Source organism: Sus scrofa, chromosome 1, assembly GCF_000003025.6.
Source record: "Sus scrofa isolate TJ Tabasco breed Duroc chromosome 1, Sscrofa11.1, whole genome shotgun sequence".
Lineage (NCBI taxonomy): Eukaryota > Metazoa > Chordata > Mammalia > Artiodactyla > Suidae > Sus > Sus scrofa.
Genome location: NC_010443.5, coordinates 228,853,535 through 228,877,428, shown reverse-complemented (window position 1 = coordinate 228,877,428; position 23,894 = coordinate 228,853,535). Strand labels below are relative to the sequence as shown.

The 23,894-nt window shown below is 44.4% G+C and overlaps 1 protein-coding gene across 5 annotated transcripts in view; it reads right to left on the bottom strand.

Moving 5' to 3' along the window:
• The window catches only part of PCSK5 (proprotein convertase subtilisin/kexin type 5), a 453,468-nt gene extending 430,626 nt beyond the window's left edge, over positions 1 to 22,842 (bottom strand). Inside the window, exon 1 of one of the 5 annotated variants that reach the window (XM_021065005.1) lies at positions 22,124 to 22,842. In XM_021065005.1, coding sequence (XP_020920664.1) covers positions 22,124 to 22,315 — 192 coding nt within the window. In that variant the 5' untranslated portion in view covers positions 22,316 to 22,842. The remainder of the gene's footprint in view (positions 1 to 22,123) is intronic. The other 4 variants (XM_021064998.1, XM_021065022.1, XM_021065029.1 and 1 more) reach the window with 4 other exon arrangements.

Below are 23,894 nucleotides of genomic sequence, written 5' to 3'. Positions count from 1 at the left end.
TTATTAAATAAGACAACTCCCAGGAGACACTTTTTAAAACCAGAGTTTGAAGATACTAGAACTCAGGTCTGCTTAATGCCAGTTCCTTGCTCTAGTCATACGTCTTTCTGGGGGGACCTCAGATTCTTTGTCTTTTGTAATGAGAGTCTAGGTGATACTATTGCTGGCAACTCTGAAACCCAATGGGTCTCTCTACTACATTATAAAATCTCTCTCAAAGCCACAGATTGTTAGAAGTGGCATTTCAAGACAAACAAATCACAATTCACACACACACACATACACACACACACACACACACACACACACACACTCACACACACCCTTTCTTTCCAACAATAAGGAATAACCAAATCTGATGTGATAATGCAACAGTAAAACGTAGTGCCTTAATGGAATGCTGGATCCAGCAAGATTCAAGCAATAAATTTTATGGAACTTGATCACAATCTCACACCACAAAGCTCTGTATGATAATACTCAAGTAAACCCATCTGGTTGAGTTAATAATTAGTTTAAATCTATTACAAGTTAATGATGTACAGACAAGTCATTCCGGGTACATGATGAGACAGCGAATTTGTGACACGATTGACAGATAATATTTTGCACAGCTTTTCATTTTTCTTTATTTCCTCCTCTGATTAGAAAACAGAAAGTCACAAAAGAATAAGACCTTCAAATAAAACATACACACACACACATGTTGGATTAAAAGCAGGGAAGAAAGCATTTCCTAAGGAATTATATGAGGTTTCAGAGGACTTCTCAAAAGTCAGGACAGACCCCAGGCCACTTCTGTATTTCGAGGCGCCTGGTGGATTGTAAAATAAAGAAATGCTAAAATATATAGCATATTTATTTAAATGTTTATGTATAATACAAAAAAATAACTATGCTGTCCACCAGAGTTTCAGAATGTATAATCTATATTCATTCCTAGTGTACTTACAGTGAAATATAGTAATGAGACATGAAAGTAAATGCATATTGTATTTCAATCCAGCCAGAGTGTGAAACCACATCTATAAGTAAATTGGGAGATATGTCATAAACATGAAACCTGGAGCCAAATGATCTTCCAGCATGTGTTCTGGGTGTCCCATGGGTAAGATCTTGGGTAAGATCTTGGACTTCCCTGAAAGATTTGTTCTATGGCAAGGGTCTTTACATATCTATTACACAACTCTGTGACTCTCAACATGAACAAGTATTTGTGTATGTGTAGCTCTCCAAAGACCACCCCTCCGCCGCCGACTCCAAAAGCAAAATGATTGTGATGTAGTGAAATCGGACTACTAAGGCTGGAATTGTCAAAGTGCAGTAGAATTGAGAAGGAGCAAATGATTCCCGTGTTTTGACAGTAAAGAAAAGCAAGGAGGCTGAGACCATAGTGGCGGGAGAGCAGATTCATGGGGACAGAGGCTCTGTGCTCTGGGGAAAGAGTTAGCCTATCAGGTGCTGAAGAAGAATGGAGCTCAGTGGTTGTTGTCAAGCAAGCTGCACATTTAAGATGACTGATGCCCAAAACCCACTCAAGGCCAATTAACCAGGGTCACTAAAGGGATCTTTAAAGGCTCCCAGGTGACTGTGAGCCAGGGACTGACAGCCACTGAGTCAGGCTGAGTAAGAACAGCTCTAATAATCAGGACTTGGGTAACCCAAGGAGCCAGTTTGTCCTGGAAGGAATCTGGAGTGGGGGATGGAGGGTGGCCAGAGATAGGTCCCTTTTGCTCTTATCAACACGGTAGAAGGAAATGGCATTCCCGTAGAGGAAAGGACGTTCAGATGATGAAAACCACAGCAGGCAAAATCCAGACCATGTCTCCATCCCCTGTTCAACATTCTAAACAATTACTGTTTCTTATCTCATAGCAGATAGCAGGTCACATCTCTGCTCAACACTGTCTAATAGCCTTCCTCCCCCCACAGAGAAAATCCAGTCCTTACTCTGCATGGTTTACAGGCTGGCTCTCAGTGTGGTCCCAGGACCATCTGCGATAGCGGTATCACCCAAGAGCTTGTTAGAACTACAGATTCTCTGGCCCCATGGACCTACTAAGTATACATTTTAACAAGATCCCCAAGAGACTTTATGCACATTAAAATGTGAGAAGCTATAAACAGATTAATAATAAGGGCCTATGTATAGCACAGAGAACTATTTTCAATATGTTATAATAAAACTATGATGGGAGAGAACCTAATCTATATCTCTCTATATATATATACAGATATATATATACTGAATCACTTTGCTATACATCTGAAAAATTATAAATCAACTATACTTCAATTTAAAAAAGGGAGAAGCACCAACCAACAGAATCCCCCTCACTTCTCCAACCAACTCCCATTACTTCTCCAGCCCATCTGCTACCTGACATGCTCTCTCAGCATCTTCTTACTATTCCTTCAATCTATCAGGCTCTCTCCTGTTCTGGTCTTTACACTGGCTGTTTCCTCCTCCAGATATCTGCAAGGCTCATTTCTTTACTTCTTTTCTTTTCTTACATATTTCACCTTCTCCGTGAAAAGGTCCCTAGCCATCCTGTTTACAACTGCAAAACATTCTCCAGACAATCCTCTTTCCCTGGTTTCTATCCTTAGGACTTACCACCAACTAACAGGCGCTTGTTATCTATTCAATTGTTTATTAATAGTCTCCTTGTGACAGATTACAAAATATGGCCACAAATTCTTTGCATCTCTTCTATGGAGGCATGAAGTATGTTTCCACCTCCTGAAGCTGGGCTTGGTCATGCTTTCACTTAATAGGATGTTAGTACACAGGACATGAGAAGAAATCTGAAAAGGGCTTGTACCCTGATGATTCCTTCCTCTAGCTGCTGAGGTATCTCCTCATCCCTGTGGAAAGAAGCCCAAGCAGCCTGCTGGATAATGAGAGACACATGGCCAGTTATCCCCATAATCCAAGTCATCAGCCAACACCAACCACAGAAATGAGTGAAGCCATCCTAGACCAATCAGGCCCCCTAATGGATCCACCAGTTGACTGAAGAACCTAAAAGACAATTCACAGCCTCATAACCATAATGACTGTTGCTTTAAGCCACTGGGTTTTGAAGCAAGCTGAGACACTTGTAAGTTCCAAGAAGGTAGAAATTTTTGTGCCTGCTGCATCTCCAGGATTTTGGTGGTGTATTTAAGCACATTGTAGATATTCTAAAATATCTGCAGTGAATGTTGAAGGACACAATGATGGCAAAGGAAAAAAAAATACAAGTGAAAGAAATAAATGCCAGAAATGGCCTCCAGAGTGAGAAAAGGATCTTCTGGGTTTATTAGAAACTTTATCTCTTCACAGAGTTAGGGTGAACTAAATAAAATTTTGACTACTTTGCTAAGTGCATATTTTAGCAAAAAAAAAAAAAAATCCACATGTTCATTCACGTGAGGTGTTTCATATTTATTCAAAATAGTTCTAGTTCCATGATTCTTCACTTGTCTAAGGCTGCACAACCATGTGACCTTTAGAATATTTTTCACATTATGCAGTGCTTACTCTCCTCATTTTAAGTTATTCCGGTTTTTAACAGCTCACAAATCGGCGAACCAAATCACTGCATGTTGCCTCAATTCTGTCTTGCCAAAGAAGAAAAATCTGCTGCTTTGGATTCATTTCAACAGTTGGAAATTCAGGCCATAACATTTTAAATCTCAGATGTTCCCCCACTGTGTCCACTTCACATAAATCAGTAAGTAAGTGCACAGACAGCCACATGTGTGTGAAGCCAGTTCTCTAACAACTAAGACCCAATGGCTAGTGGAAAGCGGCGGCAAATTTTAAGTGGATTCAACAGCAGTGGGTGTCACAATCTGAGAGTACAGTGTGGTCCTCTGAGGGGGCAAAAACAAGTGAAATTGGCACGCAAAAAGCAAGTTCGCTGCTAGACAATTAAATGAAGCACAAAACTAACATGTTACTTGCACTGGATGGGGAAAAATGAAAGACAAACTGCAATACCCTAAGTTTCTGTCTTCTTAGAAAGAAAAAGCCTCTCCATTTCCTCAAGGCTTACCAGTCATGGACAGGTATTTCTGAACTCAAGGAACAAATTTCCTCCAAAGGGCTGGCAAGTCCAGAGAAAAGCAACAAAAAATAAAAGCAACTGGGATCGTCACAGTTTCTTTCAGGAAATGCCAATCTCTAAGCAACAGAATCCCATATACTTGCAAAGACCTAATAGCTGGCTTCTGATTTTTTGGAACACATCTCACTACCACTTGCATAATGAGCAAAATGCATCCTAGAGAGCACTGAGGGCTTCCTATTAAGTCACAGGGTTCTTAGCGAGGATATCACATAAGCTTTCCCCTTCTTCCATTACAGATCTCCTTCTACACTGTGTGCAAGGCTAAGGAGAAAGCTATTGTGCTTTCGTATTACAGGGAATGGACATTGTTCCTACAATGTTCATAGTGGGAACAAATGCACCCAAGAATCTTAGTGACTAAAACAACAAAAGCTTGTTCTAGCTCAAATTACATATCCACTGTGCACTGGCTGGGAGTGCTGCTCACCGTAGCCCAAAAGGACCCAGGCCAATGGCACACCCACCACCTGGAGTGTGGCAGATCCCAGCAGGGCAGATGGGAAGCACAGTAAATCAGGCACGGACTGTGAAAGAAGGGACATGTGTCACTTCTGCTCAAATTTCATTGGCTAACAGAACTTACACAGCCACACTTACTCTCAAAATAAGGAAATACAATCTTAATCACATGGCAAGGAGGAGAACCAAACATATTCAGTGGACAGTACTGATGCTGCCAGTCCCGAAGCTGCCATCTCTACTTACTCCCTTGCCTCCGTGTCCTCACAGCCATTTACCCATTTCTGAATCTTTTTCCCGAGGCCTTTTCATGGCAGACCACACTCTCCAAGGTACCATATGTGATACGAAGATGAACCACACAGAAATCCTGTCTTTAAGGGGACTGCTATCTTTCAGAGGAGATAAAACGGACAAATAAATTGAATACAAACTGAAAATGTCAAATGCCGGTTTGAAAAAAATAAGAACGAAGCTTGCAAAGTTCAATAAGAGTTTAAACAAAAGAAGTTTTAGCCACAGGCACTTTCACTGATGGGAATGACATCTGAGAAGGGCTTTGCAGAATGAGAGATAACTAGACACGAGGATGTCCCAGCAGCGGGAGCAACACCAGCAGGGGCAGAAAAGTAGGGCATGGCGGCTCATGTGAAAAGACTGGCAACATGTTTAGGTGACATGATATTTAGTATAGACCCACAGGTCAGGGAGGGAGAATGGGAAGGGAGGATAGCATTGGAAGAAAAGGAAGAAGTCTCTTTGACCACAGTGGGCTCTGAAAAAATTAAACGCCTTTACATGACGTGCTTTGAAAGGAAAGACAGTGGCATAGGGTAGGACTGGTGCAAGAGTCCAAACAGGAAGTAATGAAGGGCTTGGCTCCAGTAGACCCATTACAGCAGAGAGAAGGGAATAGCTTCACTCTAAAACTGTATACTGCATGAAAGCACTTGGCTTTCCCATCTTCCTTTCATCTGACCCAGAAAATATAACTTGTCTATCCCTCTATCTGCCTGAGCCTGAAGGGACTGGTCATTTGAGGCTTAGATCTGATCAAAGTGAAGAGGTCAGATGGGGAGACCCATCTCAATTGAGAGATTGGCTTCTGGCCATGTCACCCCATCAGGAAAGCATTCCTTTCATAATTAAGTGGCGTTAACTCCCAATGGATATTTGCTCTATTTGTCCTGAGTTTGTTTCCTATCTCCAAGGATATTTTCGAAGCCACTCCTTAAGGACTAAGCTGCAGGGCTTAATTTATGTCTTTGTCTTGGAGCCAGCAATTCCACCTCTCATGCACTTTGGCCCTCCAACATCTAGGAAAGTCCTGCTGTGGACAATCCATGTAGGCCAGCCATGAGCTTCTGGCCATCATAAGATTCCATGGCTTATATGATACAGAGCTTTGAAGATTTCCATGTGCACCAAATCTATTTATTTTTGCTACTCTCACCGATTCAACACGGACAGTAAAATTTGCCTGTGATCTGAAACCCTCTCTTACTACTGAACAATTCCATCATTGGGGGGGACCCTCTGTGCTGTCGTTCCCACTGCTCCAATAGACACAAGGCTTGCACTGTCACCCCCAGCATGATGAGCACAGCCAGCAGGATCGTCAGGGTTCCCTGGGGTCCTTAAAGAGGTAATTCCAGACCTAGGGTGATCTGGACTTGGCTCTCGGGGTAGACGATATCACACTGTGTACACTGACTCTCACACTAAGAATTCTCAAGGAAGTCAAAAGCCAGAAAGAATGACCCTGCTGATAATGCCAAGATCTGAAATATTCAAAGATAAGGATTAGGCTATTTCCCAGGAAACCCTGGACTTTAGAAGCCATATACAAATGACTCATCAATCCTAGATCACTCTTTTTACTACACTCCCCTATAGAATACATTATATATATGTGTCTGTGTATGTGTCTGTGTGTCTATGTATATATATATATATATATAGTACATATATGTATAGAGTATATTACGCACTGTTAGCATTCCTAACGGTAGAATTTTTTTGTAATTTTCCTCCAATGTTCAGATTTATCTTTCATTTTATATTCACTGCAGGACTGTATAATACTTTAGGATTTGACCAATATTTAATGGCTATGTATATAAAGCCAAATCACTTTTTACGAAATAAAAATTAACCCCTTTATATGGAGGGAAAAAAATGAAAGAAAAACCCTACTACACTCTCTAAAAGAATGTTGGGCAAAGTACTATGGGAGTCAAAGAATTGAAAAGTGAGAGTACCTACACCTGTATTTTACCTCTATTTCCAGAGTGAGGTATAGTGGAGGTGACATTTGAGATGTGCCTTTAAGAAGAATTTCCAGAAGAGCAAGGGGTCAGGTGAATATTCCAGGTGGAAAGACTGGCACAGACACAGGAAAGGACTGAGTATAGTATCTGGGGAACAGTGGGAAGTACAGTTTGGCTTTGAGAGAGCAAGAAATATGATGGAAAAAGTATTTCAGGATGGGTAGATAGGTCTTTCAAAGCCCTGAGAAGAGATCTGTTTTAAGGGCAGTAAGCGAATGGGGGTTACTGATGGCTTCTAAACAGGTAAATGGCATCACCAAAACTAAGCTGCAAGATCACTCTCTCCAATCTCAAGCATTTCTTCCTTGTTAACTAGACTTCATGTACACCAGCTGGTTTTCTGGTCCCCTGACCTCTGCACCAGCTGTCTGCTCTGCACAGACCTCACCCTACCCTTAACTCCATGTGGTGGGCACCTTCTTATTCAGATCTCTGCTCAAGCATTTCCCCCGAAGGCCTATGTAAAGGAGTCCTCCCACCCAGTCACTGTATTTTGCTTTCCAATAGCAACTTACCGTAATTTGAAATTATTTTATTTCATTATTGGCTTTTAGGTTGGTTACTCCCACTCTAAGACAGATACAGCAGGGCTGAGTTTATTAGGATGGCTGATAAATAACAGGTACTCGGGAACTATTCTTTAACAGCTTGATGGAGAAAAAATTCACAAAACCTTTATCACATGTTTTTAGTATAATTACACAGTTGTGCAAAAATCACCACAAACAACATTTTCATCTCCCCCCGCCACCGGCAAAGAAACCCCATACCCATTAGTAGTCAGTCCTCATCCTCCCACCCTTCCAGCCCTAGGCAACCAGACCACTACCACTATGTCCTGTCTCTATAGATTTGTCTATTCTGGACATTTCATATAAACAGAGCCATACATATGTGTCCTTTTGTGACTGGCTTCTTTCACTGAACAGTGTTTTCAGGGTTCTAAGTTGTAGACTGTATCAGTAATCCATTCACTTTTATTGCAGAAAAATATTCCCGTGCAAAGATACACTCTATTTTGTTTATCAACTCATCAGTTCACAGACATTATTGTTTCCATTTTCTAGTTCCTTTGAATAATGCTGCCACAGAACTTTTGTCTGCATGAGTTTTTGGTTGTTGTTTTGTTTTTTGGCTATACCCATGGCATGCGGAATTTCCTGGTCCAGTGATTGAACCCATGACACAACAGTGACCCAAGCCACAGCAGTGATAATGCCACTTAAGTCACTGAGCCGCCTGCAAGTTTTTGTGTGAACAAATGTTTTCATTTCCCTTGAGTATATACTTTGGAGTAGAACTGCTGGGTCATAAGGTAACTCTGGGGAACTGCCAGATGGTTTTCCAACAGTGGTTGCACCACTTTGCATTTCCACCAATAGTGTATGAGGGTCCAATTTCTTCCTATCTTGCCAACACTTGTGACTATCTGAATTTCTGATTAGACCAATCCAAGCAAGTATGATGTGAGTTAGCATCTCGTGGTTTTGAGTCACATTTCCCTGATGACTAATGATGTTGAGCATGTGCTTACTGGCTATTTGGGTATCTTCTTTGGAGACATGTCTATTCAAGTCCTTTGTGCTCACTTTTAATTGGGTTATTTGTCTTTTTATCATTGAGTGCAGTTCTTCATATATTCTAGATACAAGGCTCTAATCAGATGTTATTTGCAAATATTTTCTCCCATTCCGTGGGTTGTCTTTTGACTTTCTTGATGGTGTCCTTCAATAACTATATTTCAAATAAAACAATGAATAAAACTAATCCTTTAAGACAGAAAAGAACCTGTGACCAGTTCACAAGCATGTGGCAAATTAGCGGCAGGGCAGGGCTTAGAAAAGAATTCAGTTTACCTGTTCTCAGCCTTGAGTTTTGTTTACTGGTTCTCAGCATTGTCCCACCAGCCCAGAAGTAATGACACATTCTATGATGAGTCAAAGGATGCGGCATTTGGTAAACTGGCTCATGAGCACTAACCAAATGGAGAGATGCCCCAAGGTTAAAAAAATAAAGGAAAAAGGTTTTGCTGGAAGCTAGGCTGTAATAAATCTTAAGTGGCCTACAATTTAGTTTTCTCTTGAAAAACTTTGAAATTGATGAATGGGGTCCCACACTCATAGGGAAAAAAGAACGTATTAGTTAAATGCAACTAGGCTCACGATGAATAAGCAGTAAACTTCTAAATTTGTAGTTGTGGATATTTGCTTACAAGATTAAAGGCCCTGAAATTGTCTTCCCTCCCTGCACTGCATTCAAACTAGTGAGCACTGCCCAGTTTTATTATGGTTGAGAAACTTCAACTAGTGAAAACAAGGTACAAGCCTGGGAACATTGATATGGAGAGAACTGGTATATTTTTACAGCTGTAAGAGCTACTCAGAATAGAAAAACACTAGACTTTAAGTACTTATTACAAAAATATCAGACCTTAAGTACTTAGTACAAATATATGTGAGATATATATATATGTCTGTGTGTATACACATACACACACACACAGACACACACACTTGGAAAGGCAGCAGGGAAGGACTTGCCTCTTATAAATCTTAATAAGTTTCAATGCTGGCATGGTAGTCACAATGTAATTTTCCCAGGACAGAATTAACCTTTTAGATAATGCACAGAAGATAAAACTAGAAACTCTGTGATTCTTTTGTGATGCTAACCCTAATTTAATAATCAGATTAACATATAAATGAAACAAAATTAACCTGACACTGTATAGAGCAATCTAAAAATATTATAAAAATATTATATATTGTAGAGCGAGTAATGTGTAATTTTAAAATCACATTTCAAAATATATCCATATTCTGACAAGGCAGTAAAGTTACACTAAGAATACATAAAAGACATGTTCAGAACATAGCTGCATTATACTATATAAAACAATGTATGTAAAAGGCAGACTACATGACATGAGAATAAATTACAGGTATAAGTATTTATTATAATGGAAAGTGGGCTGCCTGACAACCCCAAGGTAAAGGCAAATGTAAAATGTGACATCATATATACCATTTTTAAATCATCCTAAAATATTATTTCTGGCTTCACATTCTCTGTTTACACTCTTCCCTCTATATTTGGTGCTCAGTGCAATCTTCAGTTTTTAAATCAAATAGGGGAAGGCTCACTTGGGAGTTTAAAGCAATTGCCCAAGTGTCTGTCTTTATCCCTTAAGTTGATACAGAACCTGCAGTGCAAATAATAGTGCACAGATGTGTAAAGTAGAGATAATACCTAAATTTATCCAAGGAGAATTGAAGTATGGGGCAGAATCCATGTTTGTCTGCCTAGTGGGTATACCAGCATGAAACACTTGGAATCCTTATCTTATCCAAGTTGATAACCCTGCCCATATTCAGCCTCACAGTTTCTTGACTCCATCCAAGCCACTGGCCTTCACCTGTGCTCTATCTGGTTGGCCCACCTTGGACCTTATCATCATGCAGAATAGCTATTGCCTGTGGCTTACAAAGAAATTACCCTCTGGGGTGGGTCCCATCTCTCCTCTTCTAGCACTCTTATCAAACTGGCTTTCCATTTTTATTTTGAACTATAGCCTTTATACTGCCCTATTCCTTTGGCTCACCAGCCCTATTTTGGCCCTACCACTTTTCTCAAAGCCTGGACATTGTGGTCTATCATTTCAAATACAGTACCCCAGGAGTTCCTGTAGTGGCTCAGAGGTTAACGAAACTGACTAGCATCCATAAGTATGTGGGTTTGATCTCTGGCTTTGCTCAGTGGGTTAAGGATCCAACATTGCCATGAGCTGTGGTGTAGGTTCCAGAAGCCGCTCGGATCTGGTGTTGCTGTGACTGTGGCATAGGCTGGCAGTTTCAGCTCTGATTTGACCCCTGGCCTAGGAACTTCCATATATTGTGGGAGCAGCCCTAGGAAGACAAAAAAAATGGTACCCCTTTGTGTTCAAGAATCATTCATCTCTTGTCACCCTCATCTTCCCAGTCTGGTCTTGTTCCCTTCTCTCTCATCTTGATAGAGTCTAATTCCCTGTTTTATTTTTATCTAACCTCAGGTTCCTGAGCATTAGTGACAAAAGCACAAAACAATAAAGACTGGTTATTTTCTCATTTATTTAACCATGACTCACTGAGCATAACTAAGTACTAGCAGTTATTGCTATTGCTCTTTGGCAATTCTTCTCATAGGCAATAGTCATTAATTCTTATCAGAATTTCCTAACAATGTTCCAAAACAGTGGAGCACCAGGCCATCAGTTCCACCCAGTTCCCCCTCTCTCTGCAAGTGGTATTACCTCTGAACTGATGAGATCCAGGCCATTGTCCACTCATGATCACTTCCTTTCCTCCCCAACTTGAACTCCCTAAATCTCCATTCACCCGCATTCTTTGTTATTCTCAAGGCACCAATGTTCCTCTTCCTTTCCAAACCAACTCCTCTCTAGATATACCCTTTCTGCATCCTTTCCCAAGTGCCTACTATGTTTCTCCTGTGCCACCCACTGTGCTGGGTGCTGGCAACACAAATAGGAATGAGGTACAACCCTGCTTTCCCAGCTAGTGGAAGAATAGATATGCAATTACACACATGCACACATAAATACATACAATTAGGGTGACCATATCATTTCTCTGCCAAACTCAGACATATTTGAAAGTGAAAGGGGATATAAAAATACTTAATGGAGGTGCACTGATTTACTGAAGGCATAAACCAATACTATCCCTGGAAAAATGTGATGTATGGTCACACTAATTACAACATAGTACAGTCCCTTCAATTACGCAACCATTAGAATTTGTCTAAAATTATTTAGTAACATTGGGGAAAGGCTCACAATATAATGTTAAAAGAGAACAGTAGGATGGAAACAGTCTATAGAAACTTGTTTTTAAAAAAAAAAAAAAAAAAAAAACAGTAACAACAACAAAAAAAAGTTCCCATTGTGGCAGCAGAAACAAATCCTACTAGGAACCATTAGGTTGCAGGTTCGATCCCTGGCATCGCTCAGTTGGTTAAGGATCTGGTATTGCCGTGAGCTGTTGTGTAGGTTACAGATGCTGCTAGGATCTTGCTTTGCTGTGGCATAGGCTGGCAGCTATAGCTCCTACTGGACCCCTAGCTTGGGAACCTCCATACGCTGCGAGTGCAGCCCTAAAAAGCAAATACATAAGTAAATTTAAAAAAAACGAGATCTAATAACTGGCATTTATTGGTATGTAGTATGTGCCAGGCACCATTCTGACTACTTTTAACTAATGCTCACGACAATCCTATGAGGGAAATACTATTAGGTCTTTTTCACACATGAAGAAACTAAGGCACAGAGAACTTAAGATGCTTTCCTATGGTCCCTTGGCTAGGAAGAGGCAGAATTCAAAACTTTTGGTTCTAGACCTAGGGTCCCCACAGAGGGGAAAGAGACAAAGGGAGATAATGTCAGTGGGCAGGCCAATGTGCAATGAAAAGCTTTACACTCACTACCTCTGCTGCCACACACCCCTATTGCCCCTCACTATTCAATCAGGCATTGGCTCTAAGATCCCAGGTGACAGCCTCGTCCCAGTTCTTTAAGCCACACTTCTGTTTTTACCACCTTCTGTTTTAATTTTGGTACTTAATGCAACCCTCTATGGCTTTCTGAATATGACTTCAGGGCCTCCCCGCCCCTTTCACCTACTCCTTTTTATCCCTTTATCCCTTGCCCTCCACATGGAGACATTCTTTTAGCTTCCTGGGCCCTTAACACAGCTTCACTTAGACTGAGCTGGCTCAACCAGTCTAAACTTCTTTCCTGTCCTAAATTCTCTTCTGCCCAGTGGACATCACGAAGTGTCCTCCCAAATGCTCCTGTAGTCTTCAGGCTTTAGACAAGTCCCCCATGGTCCTGGTGCCCAGGCTAGAAACTTTGTTTTCTTTCTCCCTCCTCCACTTCCATTTGGGTACCAAGCCATAACGAATCCACCTGTACAAGAGCTCCCTTCTCTTTCCATGGTCACAGGTTCTTGTGTTTGTTAAGAATAACTTTTCCCAGAGTCCCCCCTCATGGCTCAGTGGTAATAAACCTGACTAGTATCCATGAGGTTGTGGGTTCGATCCCTGGCCTCACTCAGTGGGTTAAGAATTCTGCACTGCTGTGAGCTGTGTGGTATAGGTCACAGATGCGGCTTAGATCCAGCGTTGCTGTGGCTGTGGCATAGGCCAGCAGTTGCAGCTCCGATTCGACCCCTAGCCTGGGAACTCCCATATGCCACAGGTGTGGCCCTAAAAAGCACACAAAAAAAACCACACACACACAAAAAGAATAACTTTACCCAACAACAGCCTCTCTGCCTCCTCCAGTTTATTATGCACAGGCTACCAGCAGACTCCCCCCAGGCAGGACTGAAGCATACTGCACTGCCTGTAACTCCATTAGTACTGGCCTTGCTTAACAAGAGTTATGAATAAAAATGTCCTAGCTCCTTAAAAGCAGAGAATGTCTTATGTAGCACAGACCCTCATGTGTGTTGAATCAATACGTTACTGCCCCCTTTGCAGCGACTTTCAATCTAACTCTTAATCCTCCTTGATAACGCTCAAACTCCCTGGCCTAGGCATTTAAAGACTCATAGAATCTGATTTGAAGTGAGCTTTTTTTTTTTTTTTTTTTTTTTTTCCTCATCCCCCAACTCCTTTTCCCTTATTCTAGTAGTAGCAATGTCTTTTCCTTGAGGGAACTTTCCCTCCCAGTTGGTGGACTGCCCATCCAAGGGGAACATCTCCCTCACTTCAAGGGTGCACTTGTGCCCCAAGCTGACTCACCAGAACCCCACCACCCCCCGAGAATGAAGTGACTGGCCCACACATTGGAATATGACCCAATCGGGAAGAACTGGAATCTTTTTCAGGGATTCATTTCAATAGTGGGTGAGGGAGGTAATTACTAAGAATCAGAAGACCTTTACTCTCTCAAGGAAAGGGCCTAACTGAAAATGAAGCTGTAGGTTAACAGAGGAATACTGGTCATTAGCACTACTGCTGGATTTTCTGCGGACAGACCCATAATCACTGTTCTGAAACACTGGAATCCAGATGTGGTTCAGGAATTCATAATTCTTCAGATGAGAAAAGGACAATGGAGCACATGCTGGAGTGTATTACACACACCTCTAACTGGATCAAGGACGACATTCTTATAACCAAACACAGTGATGTATTCCTGCAACCAAATTAATGCCCTAATCCATGTCAGTTTAGGTCAGGATAGGCTTTTGCCGTGGAGCAAGTACAGATCAGGTAAGGGTTGGTTGCAAAAAGCATTCAGCTGCTGCTTTCAGAACTGCACATAAGGGGAGTTCTTTTGTGGCACAGCAGGTTAAGGATCTAGCGTTGACACTGCAGTGGCTGGGGTCAGAGGTCACTGCTGTGGCTAGGGTTCAATCCCTGGCATAGGAACTTCCACATGCCACAGGCCCACCCTCTGCCCACCCCCCAAAAAAGACTGCACATAAAGGCACATGGACCTGTTTAAACCAACAGACTCCCTGTTTGCTTACCCGCTTGTTTACTAAGTCTATTTAAGTAGTAGGAGTTGGATTTTTGACACTTGTACCCAATATTCCCACCATATTCCTTATAGCCTTCTCTGTATTTCAGCTAGACTATGCTGTGGGCTTTTTTTGGCCAAGCTCACAGCATGTGGAAGTTCTTGGGCCAGGGACTAAGCCCACGCCACAGCAGTGACCCAAGCCATTGCAGTGAAAATGCTGGATCCTTTACCCACTGTGCCACAAGGGAACTCTAAAAAGACTGTTTTGATTCTCTATATTTAAAAAGGCATAAAACCTCCATATTGCACATGCCTTATAAACCAAAGCTGTCCAGCCTGGAGATGGGGAGCCTGGGCTGATTGATGTTCCGGTCAGCTGTCCCAGCCCTACACCACTATCCAAGGCTCTCCCAGTTACACTTTCCCTATCCTCTGATGGGAGAAGCAGAGGCTACAGTCACTCCTTCCCCTTTCTGCATCCACCAGATCCCCAGGGGCAATCACCAATCACAAGAATCTGAAAACTCACGAGCATTCTACTAGGGACACCCCCAGTAATCATGGCATTCACTTACTTTCCTTTGAACAATCTTTGCATCTCCTTGGAACCGTACGGATCATATGCTGCTTCCTATGTCTTATTTTATTTATATATTCATGTTAATTATTGGGGCATTTGATATCACGGCAATCCTGTGATGTGGATAGAGGTTCGCAATTTGAAAAATCAGGCACTGAGTGTCAGATTGATAAATAATAAGAAAGCCCTAGAGTTTCACACAAACCTTCTGACTCTTAGTCCGGTTTGCCTTTTTTTTTTGGGGGGGGGTCTTTTTAGGCTTGCACCCTCAGCATATGGAGGTTCCCAGGCTAGGGGTCAAATCAGAGCTGTAGCTGCTGGCCTACGCAACTGCAACACGGGATCTGAGCTGCACCTGCGACCTATACCACAGCTCATGGCAACGCAAGATCCCTAACCCACTGAGCAAGGTCAGGGATCAAACCTGTGTCCTCATGGATGCTAGTCAGGTTCGTTAACCACTAGAGCCACGACAGGAATCCTGGTTTGCTTTCTGACCACATTTTCCTCCCAGGATTAATCCAAACTGAATATTTATTGGCATGGAGTCTTCCTTCTTGGTACACTTAGATATAGAGATAGAAATCTGTTGAAACTTGCGAGAAATTACATGAGTAATTCCACTGTAAACTGGGTGCAAATTTAACTTTGATCAAAAATAAATATTCATAGATATATAGATACCTATCTTTTAGCATGCATGGGTATCTATAAGCATTCACTTTACCACCCAGGAAGCCAAAGCCAGCTTCTCTGTCATCAAATCCAACTTGAACTAGCCATGTGATAAAGTCCCAAGGCAGAGTGATGCCTGGAGATACTTCAGCCTTGGGGAAAACCCAGACACTGCTTCATACAACTTGAACCAACAACATAAACACCCCTCCCTGCCCAGGGGAGGTTTCTGGGTCAGGACTCCCTCCCTTCACCAAAGAGTCAGACACCGCTGGCCATTTTCCCAGCACACTACCCTGCTTCTCTGGCTGACCTTTAAGGTTAGGACTTCTGGATAGAAACCCATGCAAGATAGCAATAACGCAAATTCGGCTGCCTTGGGGCTCACAAAAATGCAGTTTTTCATTTCAAATCGACTCCAAAAATCCCAATGGCCACATACAAGCCATTCCTGGTCTATGAGGTTAATGCAACAGACCCACCATCATCAGGCCAAGCACTCTGAACTGCTTTTTCTCAGGAAAGGTTCCCCAACTCATGAGAACTAGGCAAGTTTAAGCAGCTAGGAGGTCAGCACTGAGGCTCTTGGGTGTGGAGAGATACACAAAGCCAGATACATCACACAGGGATCAACCTGGGACTTCCGCATCCTTTTATCAATTAAGGATTTAATTAGGGGAGCACAATCCACTCCCATACAACCCACCAGACTAGCCCCATCTCCCCATCCTTCAGCACCCAGAACTCACTTTCCACTTACCAGCACTTCAAACATCCCACATTACTCATAGGTCAAAACTAACCAGTAGAGTGGGAGCCTTCAGGACATCACTGAACAAGGTCCTTCCCACTAAAGCACCTCTTCCTACTGATTTGGAAAACGCTTCTTAGAAGAAGACTTTCCTCAGACAAACCATATTCAGAATTAAACAGAAAAAATAAAAAAATAATCAATCCACTTAAACATCTGCATCCCCATTAAAATTTGAGCTCCTTCATGGCAAAAAAAAAAAAAAAAAAAGAGTTAAACAGAATATGGAGTTCCCATTGTGACTCAGCAGAAACAAATCTGACTAGTATCCATGTGGACACAGGTTCGATCCCTGGCCTTGCTCAGTGGGTTAAGGATATGGCATTGGCATGAGCTGTGGGGTAGGTCGCAGATGCTGCTCAGATTCCAAGCTGCTGTGGCTGTGGCATAGGCAGGTGGCTACAGCTCTGATTCGAACCCCAGCCTGGGAACCTCCATATGACATAGGTGCAGCCTTAAAAAAAAATGCAAATATGATCATAAATGTACCAAGGCAAGATGCTTTATAAAATAATCAGTTTTCAGATATTTTTGGTCCCTTTCTTCCATCTCCAGTGAGCTTATCCTAGACTATTTAATGAGCTACAACAAAGATCAACCAGGGAGGCAGGCTCTGCCATGGGAAACCAGCTAGAAGTGTTTAGAATTCAACAGAAAACAATTCTTAAATGATTCCAAACCGTTAGTTTAAATGGAAAGATAGTTTCCCTGTCTACAAAGTTCTCATTTACCTCTTTTGACTCAGTCATCAAAAACTATTCTCCTAGGAGTTCCTGTCATGGTGCAGCAGAAGTGAATCTGACTAGTACCCATGAGGACACAGGTTCGACCCCTAGCCTGGCTCAGTGGGTTAAGAATCTGGCGTTGCCATGAGCTATGGTGTAGGTCGCAGACACAGCTTGGATGTGGTGTGGCTGTGGCTGTGGTGTAGGCTGGCGGCTACAGGTCCAACTTGACTCCTAGCCTGGGAACTCCATATGCCGTGGGAGCGGCCCTAAAAATCAAAATAACAAAAACAAAAAAACCCTATTCTCCTAATCTTCAATATAAATGCATCTTCCATTATAAAAACGTCTTCCTTTCTCTATATCTAAATAAAGTCTGAGTCTCACTTATTTCAGATTCAACAAAACTTTCACTGCAAGCTTAGCTATGTGCTCAGCAATGCAGAGTCAAGTCCCTCTATGATCTAGAGATTTATCATTTTACAGATCAAGGAACAAAAGCTCCATTAAGCTCAGTGACTTTCCTGCTTTCCTAGACCTTGCAAGTGCCATGTGCAGAGTTTCCAAATCTATGCTCTCAATGGGAACTCCAGGTAAAACATTTCCCCCAGGATTGCTTGTAGCTGGCTTTATCTTTCCATCATCTTGCTCAAGGTAAATTACAAGGTTAGGGGAGGAGTTTTTGCTACTGGTAATCTCAGTTTGGAGTCAAGGATTATAAGCACCTCACAGAAGGATAAATACAGCTATTGTGTATTACAAACAACCTTTACAGGAGTTCATGCTATAGCACAACAGGATTGGCAGCGTCTTGGGAACGCTCGGACACTGGTTCTATACCTGGCCCTATGCAGTGGGTTAAGGATATGGCAGTGGGTTAAGCATCTGGCGTTGCCTCTGCTGTGCCTTAAGTTGCAACTGCAGGTTGGATCTGATCCCTGACCCAGGAACTGCACATGCTTCAGGGTGGCCAAAAATTAAAAACAAAAGCAAACCTTTATAGAGCATCTTCTCCCTAGGTTCAAATACCCAGAAGTTATTTCCTTCTGGCTTGCAGATTTTGATTCAAACAAAGGTTCACAATTAACATTATGTCAGGTCTTATTCCTTTATGTTCTTCCTATCTTCTAATCACTACACTACATTGCTAGCTCAAAGGGTCAGAGCACAGGATTAGTGAGGGAGAAGCAGGCCTCTTCTTCCAAACCAACAGGCAAACATACCTACCCTCTGCCAACCCAGTAGTGCTGGTTGTACTAGGTACTAAGAGGGCCTGGAGTCAGAGCTTGTGGGGGAAGAAAGGTAGGGCATTCTAGAGCTAAAATTAGTGCCAAGCAAAATATGATATATGCTGACACAACGACCATTATTAATAATTATGGCATCGTTTCAGCATTTCAAGGCATAATCATTCACAAAATATAAACATTATATGAAAACCTACCAAAACAAGTATTATCTCTATAACCAAAGGCAAGAAAGCCCTCATTATTGTTCCCTTCTAGGAAGTCAAGCACATCCTTTTTGCCTGTTCGCTTACTTGCTCTTTACTCTGCACATCCTATCATTCATGAACATAAGAGCACGCCTACTCTTTTCTATAGAAATCTCCAAGCCAGATTGGCTGGTGGCTTTTAAGTGCCAAGATGCTATACAGAACATGACAGTGAAATTCTGAACAGATAGTCAAAACCAGGGAAAGTCACCACCTTCTTCACCTAGCATATGACACTGAAGATATCCAAAACACTACCAGGATATTAAATGACTTCAGAAACAATAATGGGTCTCAGTTCCAATCTGAGACACCTGAGATGGGACCCCAAGCCCAAATGGGTAAAAACAGGACAGCATTCCAGAGACATATGAAAATTAGTTACTACAAGTTCCCGTTGTGGCTCAGTGGTTAATGAATCCGACTAGGAACCATGAGGTTTTGGGTTCGATCCCTGGCCTGGCTCAGTGGGTTAAGGATCCAGTGTTGCCGTGAGCTGTTGTGTAGGTCTCAGACACGGCTCGGATCCTGCGTTGCTGTGGCTCTGGCGTAGGCTGGCAGCGACAGCTCCGATTCGACCTCTAGCCTGGTAACCTCCATATGCCCATATGCCGTGGGAGTGGCTCAAGAAATGGCAAAAAGACAAAAAAAAAAAAAAAAAATTAGTTACTGACCTCAACTGAACCACAGCTGGTTTACTGATGGAAGGAAAGAATAACAAAAGGACGGCCCTTACAGTACAATGATACTGCATGTGTGAACTCAATTTACTACCTCCAAGTCTTAGATTAGGGTTACTCTCCTTTGATCTACAGAGGAAATGCTTCACACTGTAAGAACAGCTGATCTTTTTGTACTAGTTAGGGCATCAGGTCAAAGGGTCTTTTGTAACTTCTATAAGCACTCAAATTTCCTCCACTGCCATTGTAAAAACACAATAAACCTGGCTGATGTTATTAGTATGTAAACTTTCTTGGTATTACTTTTTAAATGAAAATCCCGAGGATCTTCATTAGAAGACCCTTTATAAAAAGTCAAGGCATGTTGAAGGACACCGCAATGTTTGCTAGTTCAAAAGTGGGTTCTGTTACATACAGTCCCTCCTTCCCCACTCTGCTACGTTCTGAAATTTCTTAAGTTCTATTTAATGAGTTTATTTAGATACAGATCTTTCAGCTTTCAAAATTTGTGAAAATCCTCAGGTTCAAGAAGTTCAGGTCTGTTTGAACCAAGTATCTGTGAATTAAGATGATGTTTGCCTCACTTACCGAACCGCTAAATCAGAATTCAGAGAAATGGGGATTTTATTTTGTTCCTCCTTACCCCCATTCTCAAAGGCAAGAAGAGCAGGGCTGAACCAGACAGTCTTAGGTCTGATTCGTACCTTAGCCAAGGTCTAGCTTGGTGACTCTGTGCAAGTCAACTTCTCCAGAGACTTGGTTTCCTCCTTGCTGTATGTGAAGTAATATCCACCCAAAATGGCCATTTTGTGGGTTATGAAACAAAGTCAAAAACTATTCTTTCAAATATGCTTGTTATATGGGATATGCACAGTGTTAGCAGAACATGAGGGTATTTCTGGAAAGATTATTAACACAACTACTTTCATTGTTAGCCTTCCCTGTTACATTCCCTGGACATATGTGTGCAGCACCCAACTTTAAGTTCATGTAAAAAGACTTGAATAGACTCAGTGTTTTCTTCCAGTGAAAAAAGAAGCAGGTAGAATCCTAACAAGCCATTAAAATGGCACTCTCCTGAAGATGAGAGGCACTCAAGCAAGAGCACCTGGCTGGATGTAGCTTCCTTTCTTCCTGGGGCCAGGAGTAGGGATGGGGAGCAGATACTGACCAAGCCCCTTGCCCTGGTCTCAGCCCTCAACAGGACTGGCTTCTCCGGAATAGAGCCTCCCTCTGGATCCACCAAGCCCAGTAAGACCTCACTCCCGCTGCCTTGAAGTCCCCACTGCTCCCTAGCTCCTTCTAGATGTGACGGCAGCTCTGCCTCCTCTCGGTGCCGGTGCCGCGTCCCAGTGAGGGAGCACGTGTTCCTGGACATGGAGCGCAACAGCATTAGAAATCATCTGTGCTCTCTTGCTCCAGAGGCACCAGCTGGCACCTTCCCCTCCCTTCATCCTGGCAGGGCACGCAGGGCGCGTGCTGCCAGACCAGTCCCAGAAGTGCGTCTTCTGCGAGGGCGCCCCCATCATCCTCACCTCCCTCCTCCCCCAGCAGTCAGGCCAGGGTCAGGCCAGGGCCCCCTCCTCTGGCCAGGCCGGGAGAAGTGAGTAGGAGGAATAATATTCAAGGATGGAGGGGGGTGTGTGCGCTTTCTGGGATCCGCTTAAACCGCCCGCTCCACCCCGTTTCTTGCAGCAGAGACAGCAAAGAAGCCAATACCATTTAGCCCGGAGGTATCTCCAAATCTGTTGCACTTCCGATTCTCCCCATAACACCACTCAATTCCAGGTCCCCCATCCGGGAAGCTCTGCTGAAGGCCCTAGAGCGGCACCCCACAAAACCCCTGCGCCTCACCGTGCGTCGAACTCTCCCCCAACGCCGCCGCCGCCGCCGGGCCGCGCACGTCCCTCCCTGGGGGAAGACACGCGCTGTTTTCCAAAGCAGAACCTGGTCAGCGGTCTCACAAGTTTCCCGTCTCCCCCTCCGACTCCCCCACTGGGAGCCCACACACGGATCCCGCTCGATAGGCGAAGAAGCCCGGAGGTCTCCCCAGAAACCAGAGCTCACGCCAGGTCTGGCCCCCCTCTCCTCTCCCTTCTTCCTTCCAGCTCCAATCCTCGCGCCTCCTTCGCCTCCAGTGCCCAGCGGTTCTCTTGCCCATAGAGGAGTAAACTTCTTTCTAGGCTAAATTCAGGTCTGAACAGGAAAAGCTTTCCCTTCTCCTCCTTCCCTTTACCCCGGCTCTCAGAAACCACAGGGAGCCGGCACCAGGGGCGCGCTTACCCTCTACCCTCCCAATAGAGCCCAAGCTACCAGTGCTCCCCGACTTTCCACGTCAAGAGGTCCGATCAGGTCTGAAACCACCGCAGAGGCATGTACGTTCGGGATTCGTCCAGAGACACTACCTGTCCCTCGCGGTTTGTAAGAAACAAGTAAAACACAAACCCCAATAACTTTGGGGAGTGTGTGTGTGTGTGTGTGTGTGTGTGTGTGTGTGTGTGTGTCTAAGAGAGGAGGCGGGGGGAGAAAGAGCGCATCGCGCTAGCTCAAGAGTTAGGGCAACAGCTGCAAGAGCACATCTGGAAGAGGGGGAGGGGACTGACGAAGAGTGGGATTGACGAGGAGTAAGAATGACTAAGAGGGGACTGGCGCGAGGTCGTGGGGGACTCCCCCGCCCCCCGCCCTCGCAGCTTCAGGGCCGAGAGCCCGGCCAGCCAGTGATTACCTGTCCTATGTTGATGAATCCGTACTTGCTGGCTATGCGGTTGGCCTCCGGAAAGCCGCCGGCGATTTTGACTGCCCAGTGGTTGGTGTAGACGCGCGTCCGGCACACGGGGAGCAGGCAGCCCCCAAGCAGGGCCAGCACGCACAGCAGGTCCAGCCGTCCCGGGCAGCAGCAGCGGCTCCCCCAGCCCATGGCCCTGGCGCCTCGCTGCTCCTTTGCTCACTCTCTCGCTCGCTCCGGGCACTAAGCTGCGCGCACAACTAACTTCTCCGGCCTGGGCCGACCCGGCGCGCAGCCCCCGGCCGCCGCGGCTCGCAGCCCTGGGCGATCGGCAGGAGGCGGCAAACCCGGCAGGGAGCAGAGCAGCGAGCCTCGCGCCGGCTTCTAGACCATCCCTGGGGCTCCGGGGACCTGTGCTCCCAGCTCTCCGGCCCGCGGGGCGGTCTACCGGCGCTCCCTGGCTCGGGCGCAGGAGGCGGCTGAGTGGGGCGGGCGCGCTCCCGCAGTTGGGTCTCGCCGGGCTCGGCTCCCGGACTCTCCGACTCGCCCTAGCTCCTCCCGGGGCCCCCGAGCGCGGCGGAGGCGGCGGTGCAGGCAGCGGCCAGGCGCCCCTTCCGTTGGCCCGGGCTCCGAGCGCTCGCTAGCTAGCTCCCTGCGCTCCCTCTGGCTCCGAGCGGCGCGCCGGGAGAGTGAGTGGCAATGGCAGCAACGCCTGCTCTGCATAAACGACTCCCCCCGCCCCCGTTAATACCCCTCCTTTCCCACATCCCCCTCCTCCTCTCCCTCCTCCGCCCGCCTGAAAGCGGCCACCGCCAGGCGCCAACCAGGTCCTAGCGCCGCCGGGTTCTTTGGGCTGTAACCTCCAGGGTCCTGAGCAGCAAAAGCGAGTCTTTCCAAAAGACTGGGAGGAAAGCTCAGGTGCAGAGGTTTTAGCCCCTTCTCGCCTCTCCCTCCTGGATTTGTATTAATTTACCGCTACTTCCCGAAAGACTAAAGAAATTTACAAGCCGGTTCAAGTAAAGTACCCCGAAGATTCAGAAGATTCATTCATCGTAGCTCTGAACCTCCTTAAGCAACTAAGTATTTAAGGGGGTCACTGGCGTGTCAACTGCCAAATAACCCGAGATTTTCACTTCGTTAATTCTTCATGCTTTTCAGCAACTGTTTATTTTACAAATTCTGCTCCTGGGAGAAGCTACCCCACAGGACTGTAAAGCGCATCGACTTTTGCAAAAGCCAACCATGGCGATTCCAAAACCGAGTCTGTTGCCTGCTGACTTTCGAAATCCGTGTTTCCAATACTAGGCAACGCCATGGAAGAGTAAAATTCCAGTCGCGGAATTGGGGAAAGATGTTTCTGTGAATATTTGGTATGAAGCGGATGGAGATGTTAGACCAAGGGAATAATTTCATTCATTCGTTCCATTTAGTCTGATGAGGGCTTTTCTCCACCACGGGGAAAAAGTTTTCCAACTTTTCCAAGCGTGGCCCTGTAACAGTGAGAGACTTCGATATAAAAAGGACCACAGAGGAAGTTCGAATGAAATAAATGTGTGGCTGTGCCACATTCATTACTGTACCTTGTACTGTGACTGCAGCAGGCATGGGAGCTCGGATTAACCCGCTCCTGCTGAACAACCTCTCCGTCTTTTCTGTCATAGGACTATTTCTAGTGAAAAGAAAATGTATTCCTTATGAAGTAACTCAGTTGACCTTAAAAGTATTCACATATCCCTAACCACCACCACCGCCCCTTTTCCTTCTCTTTCCC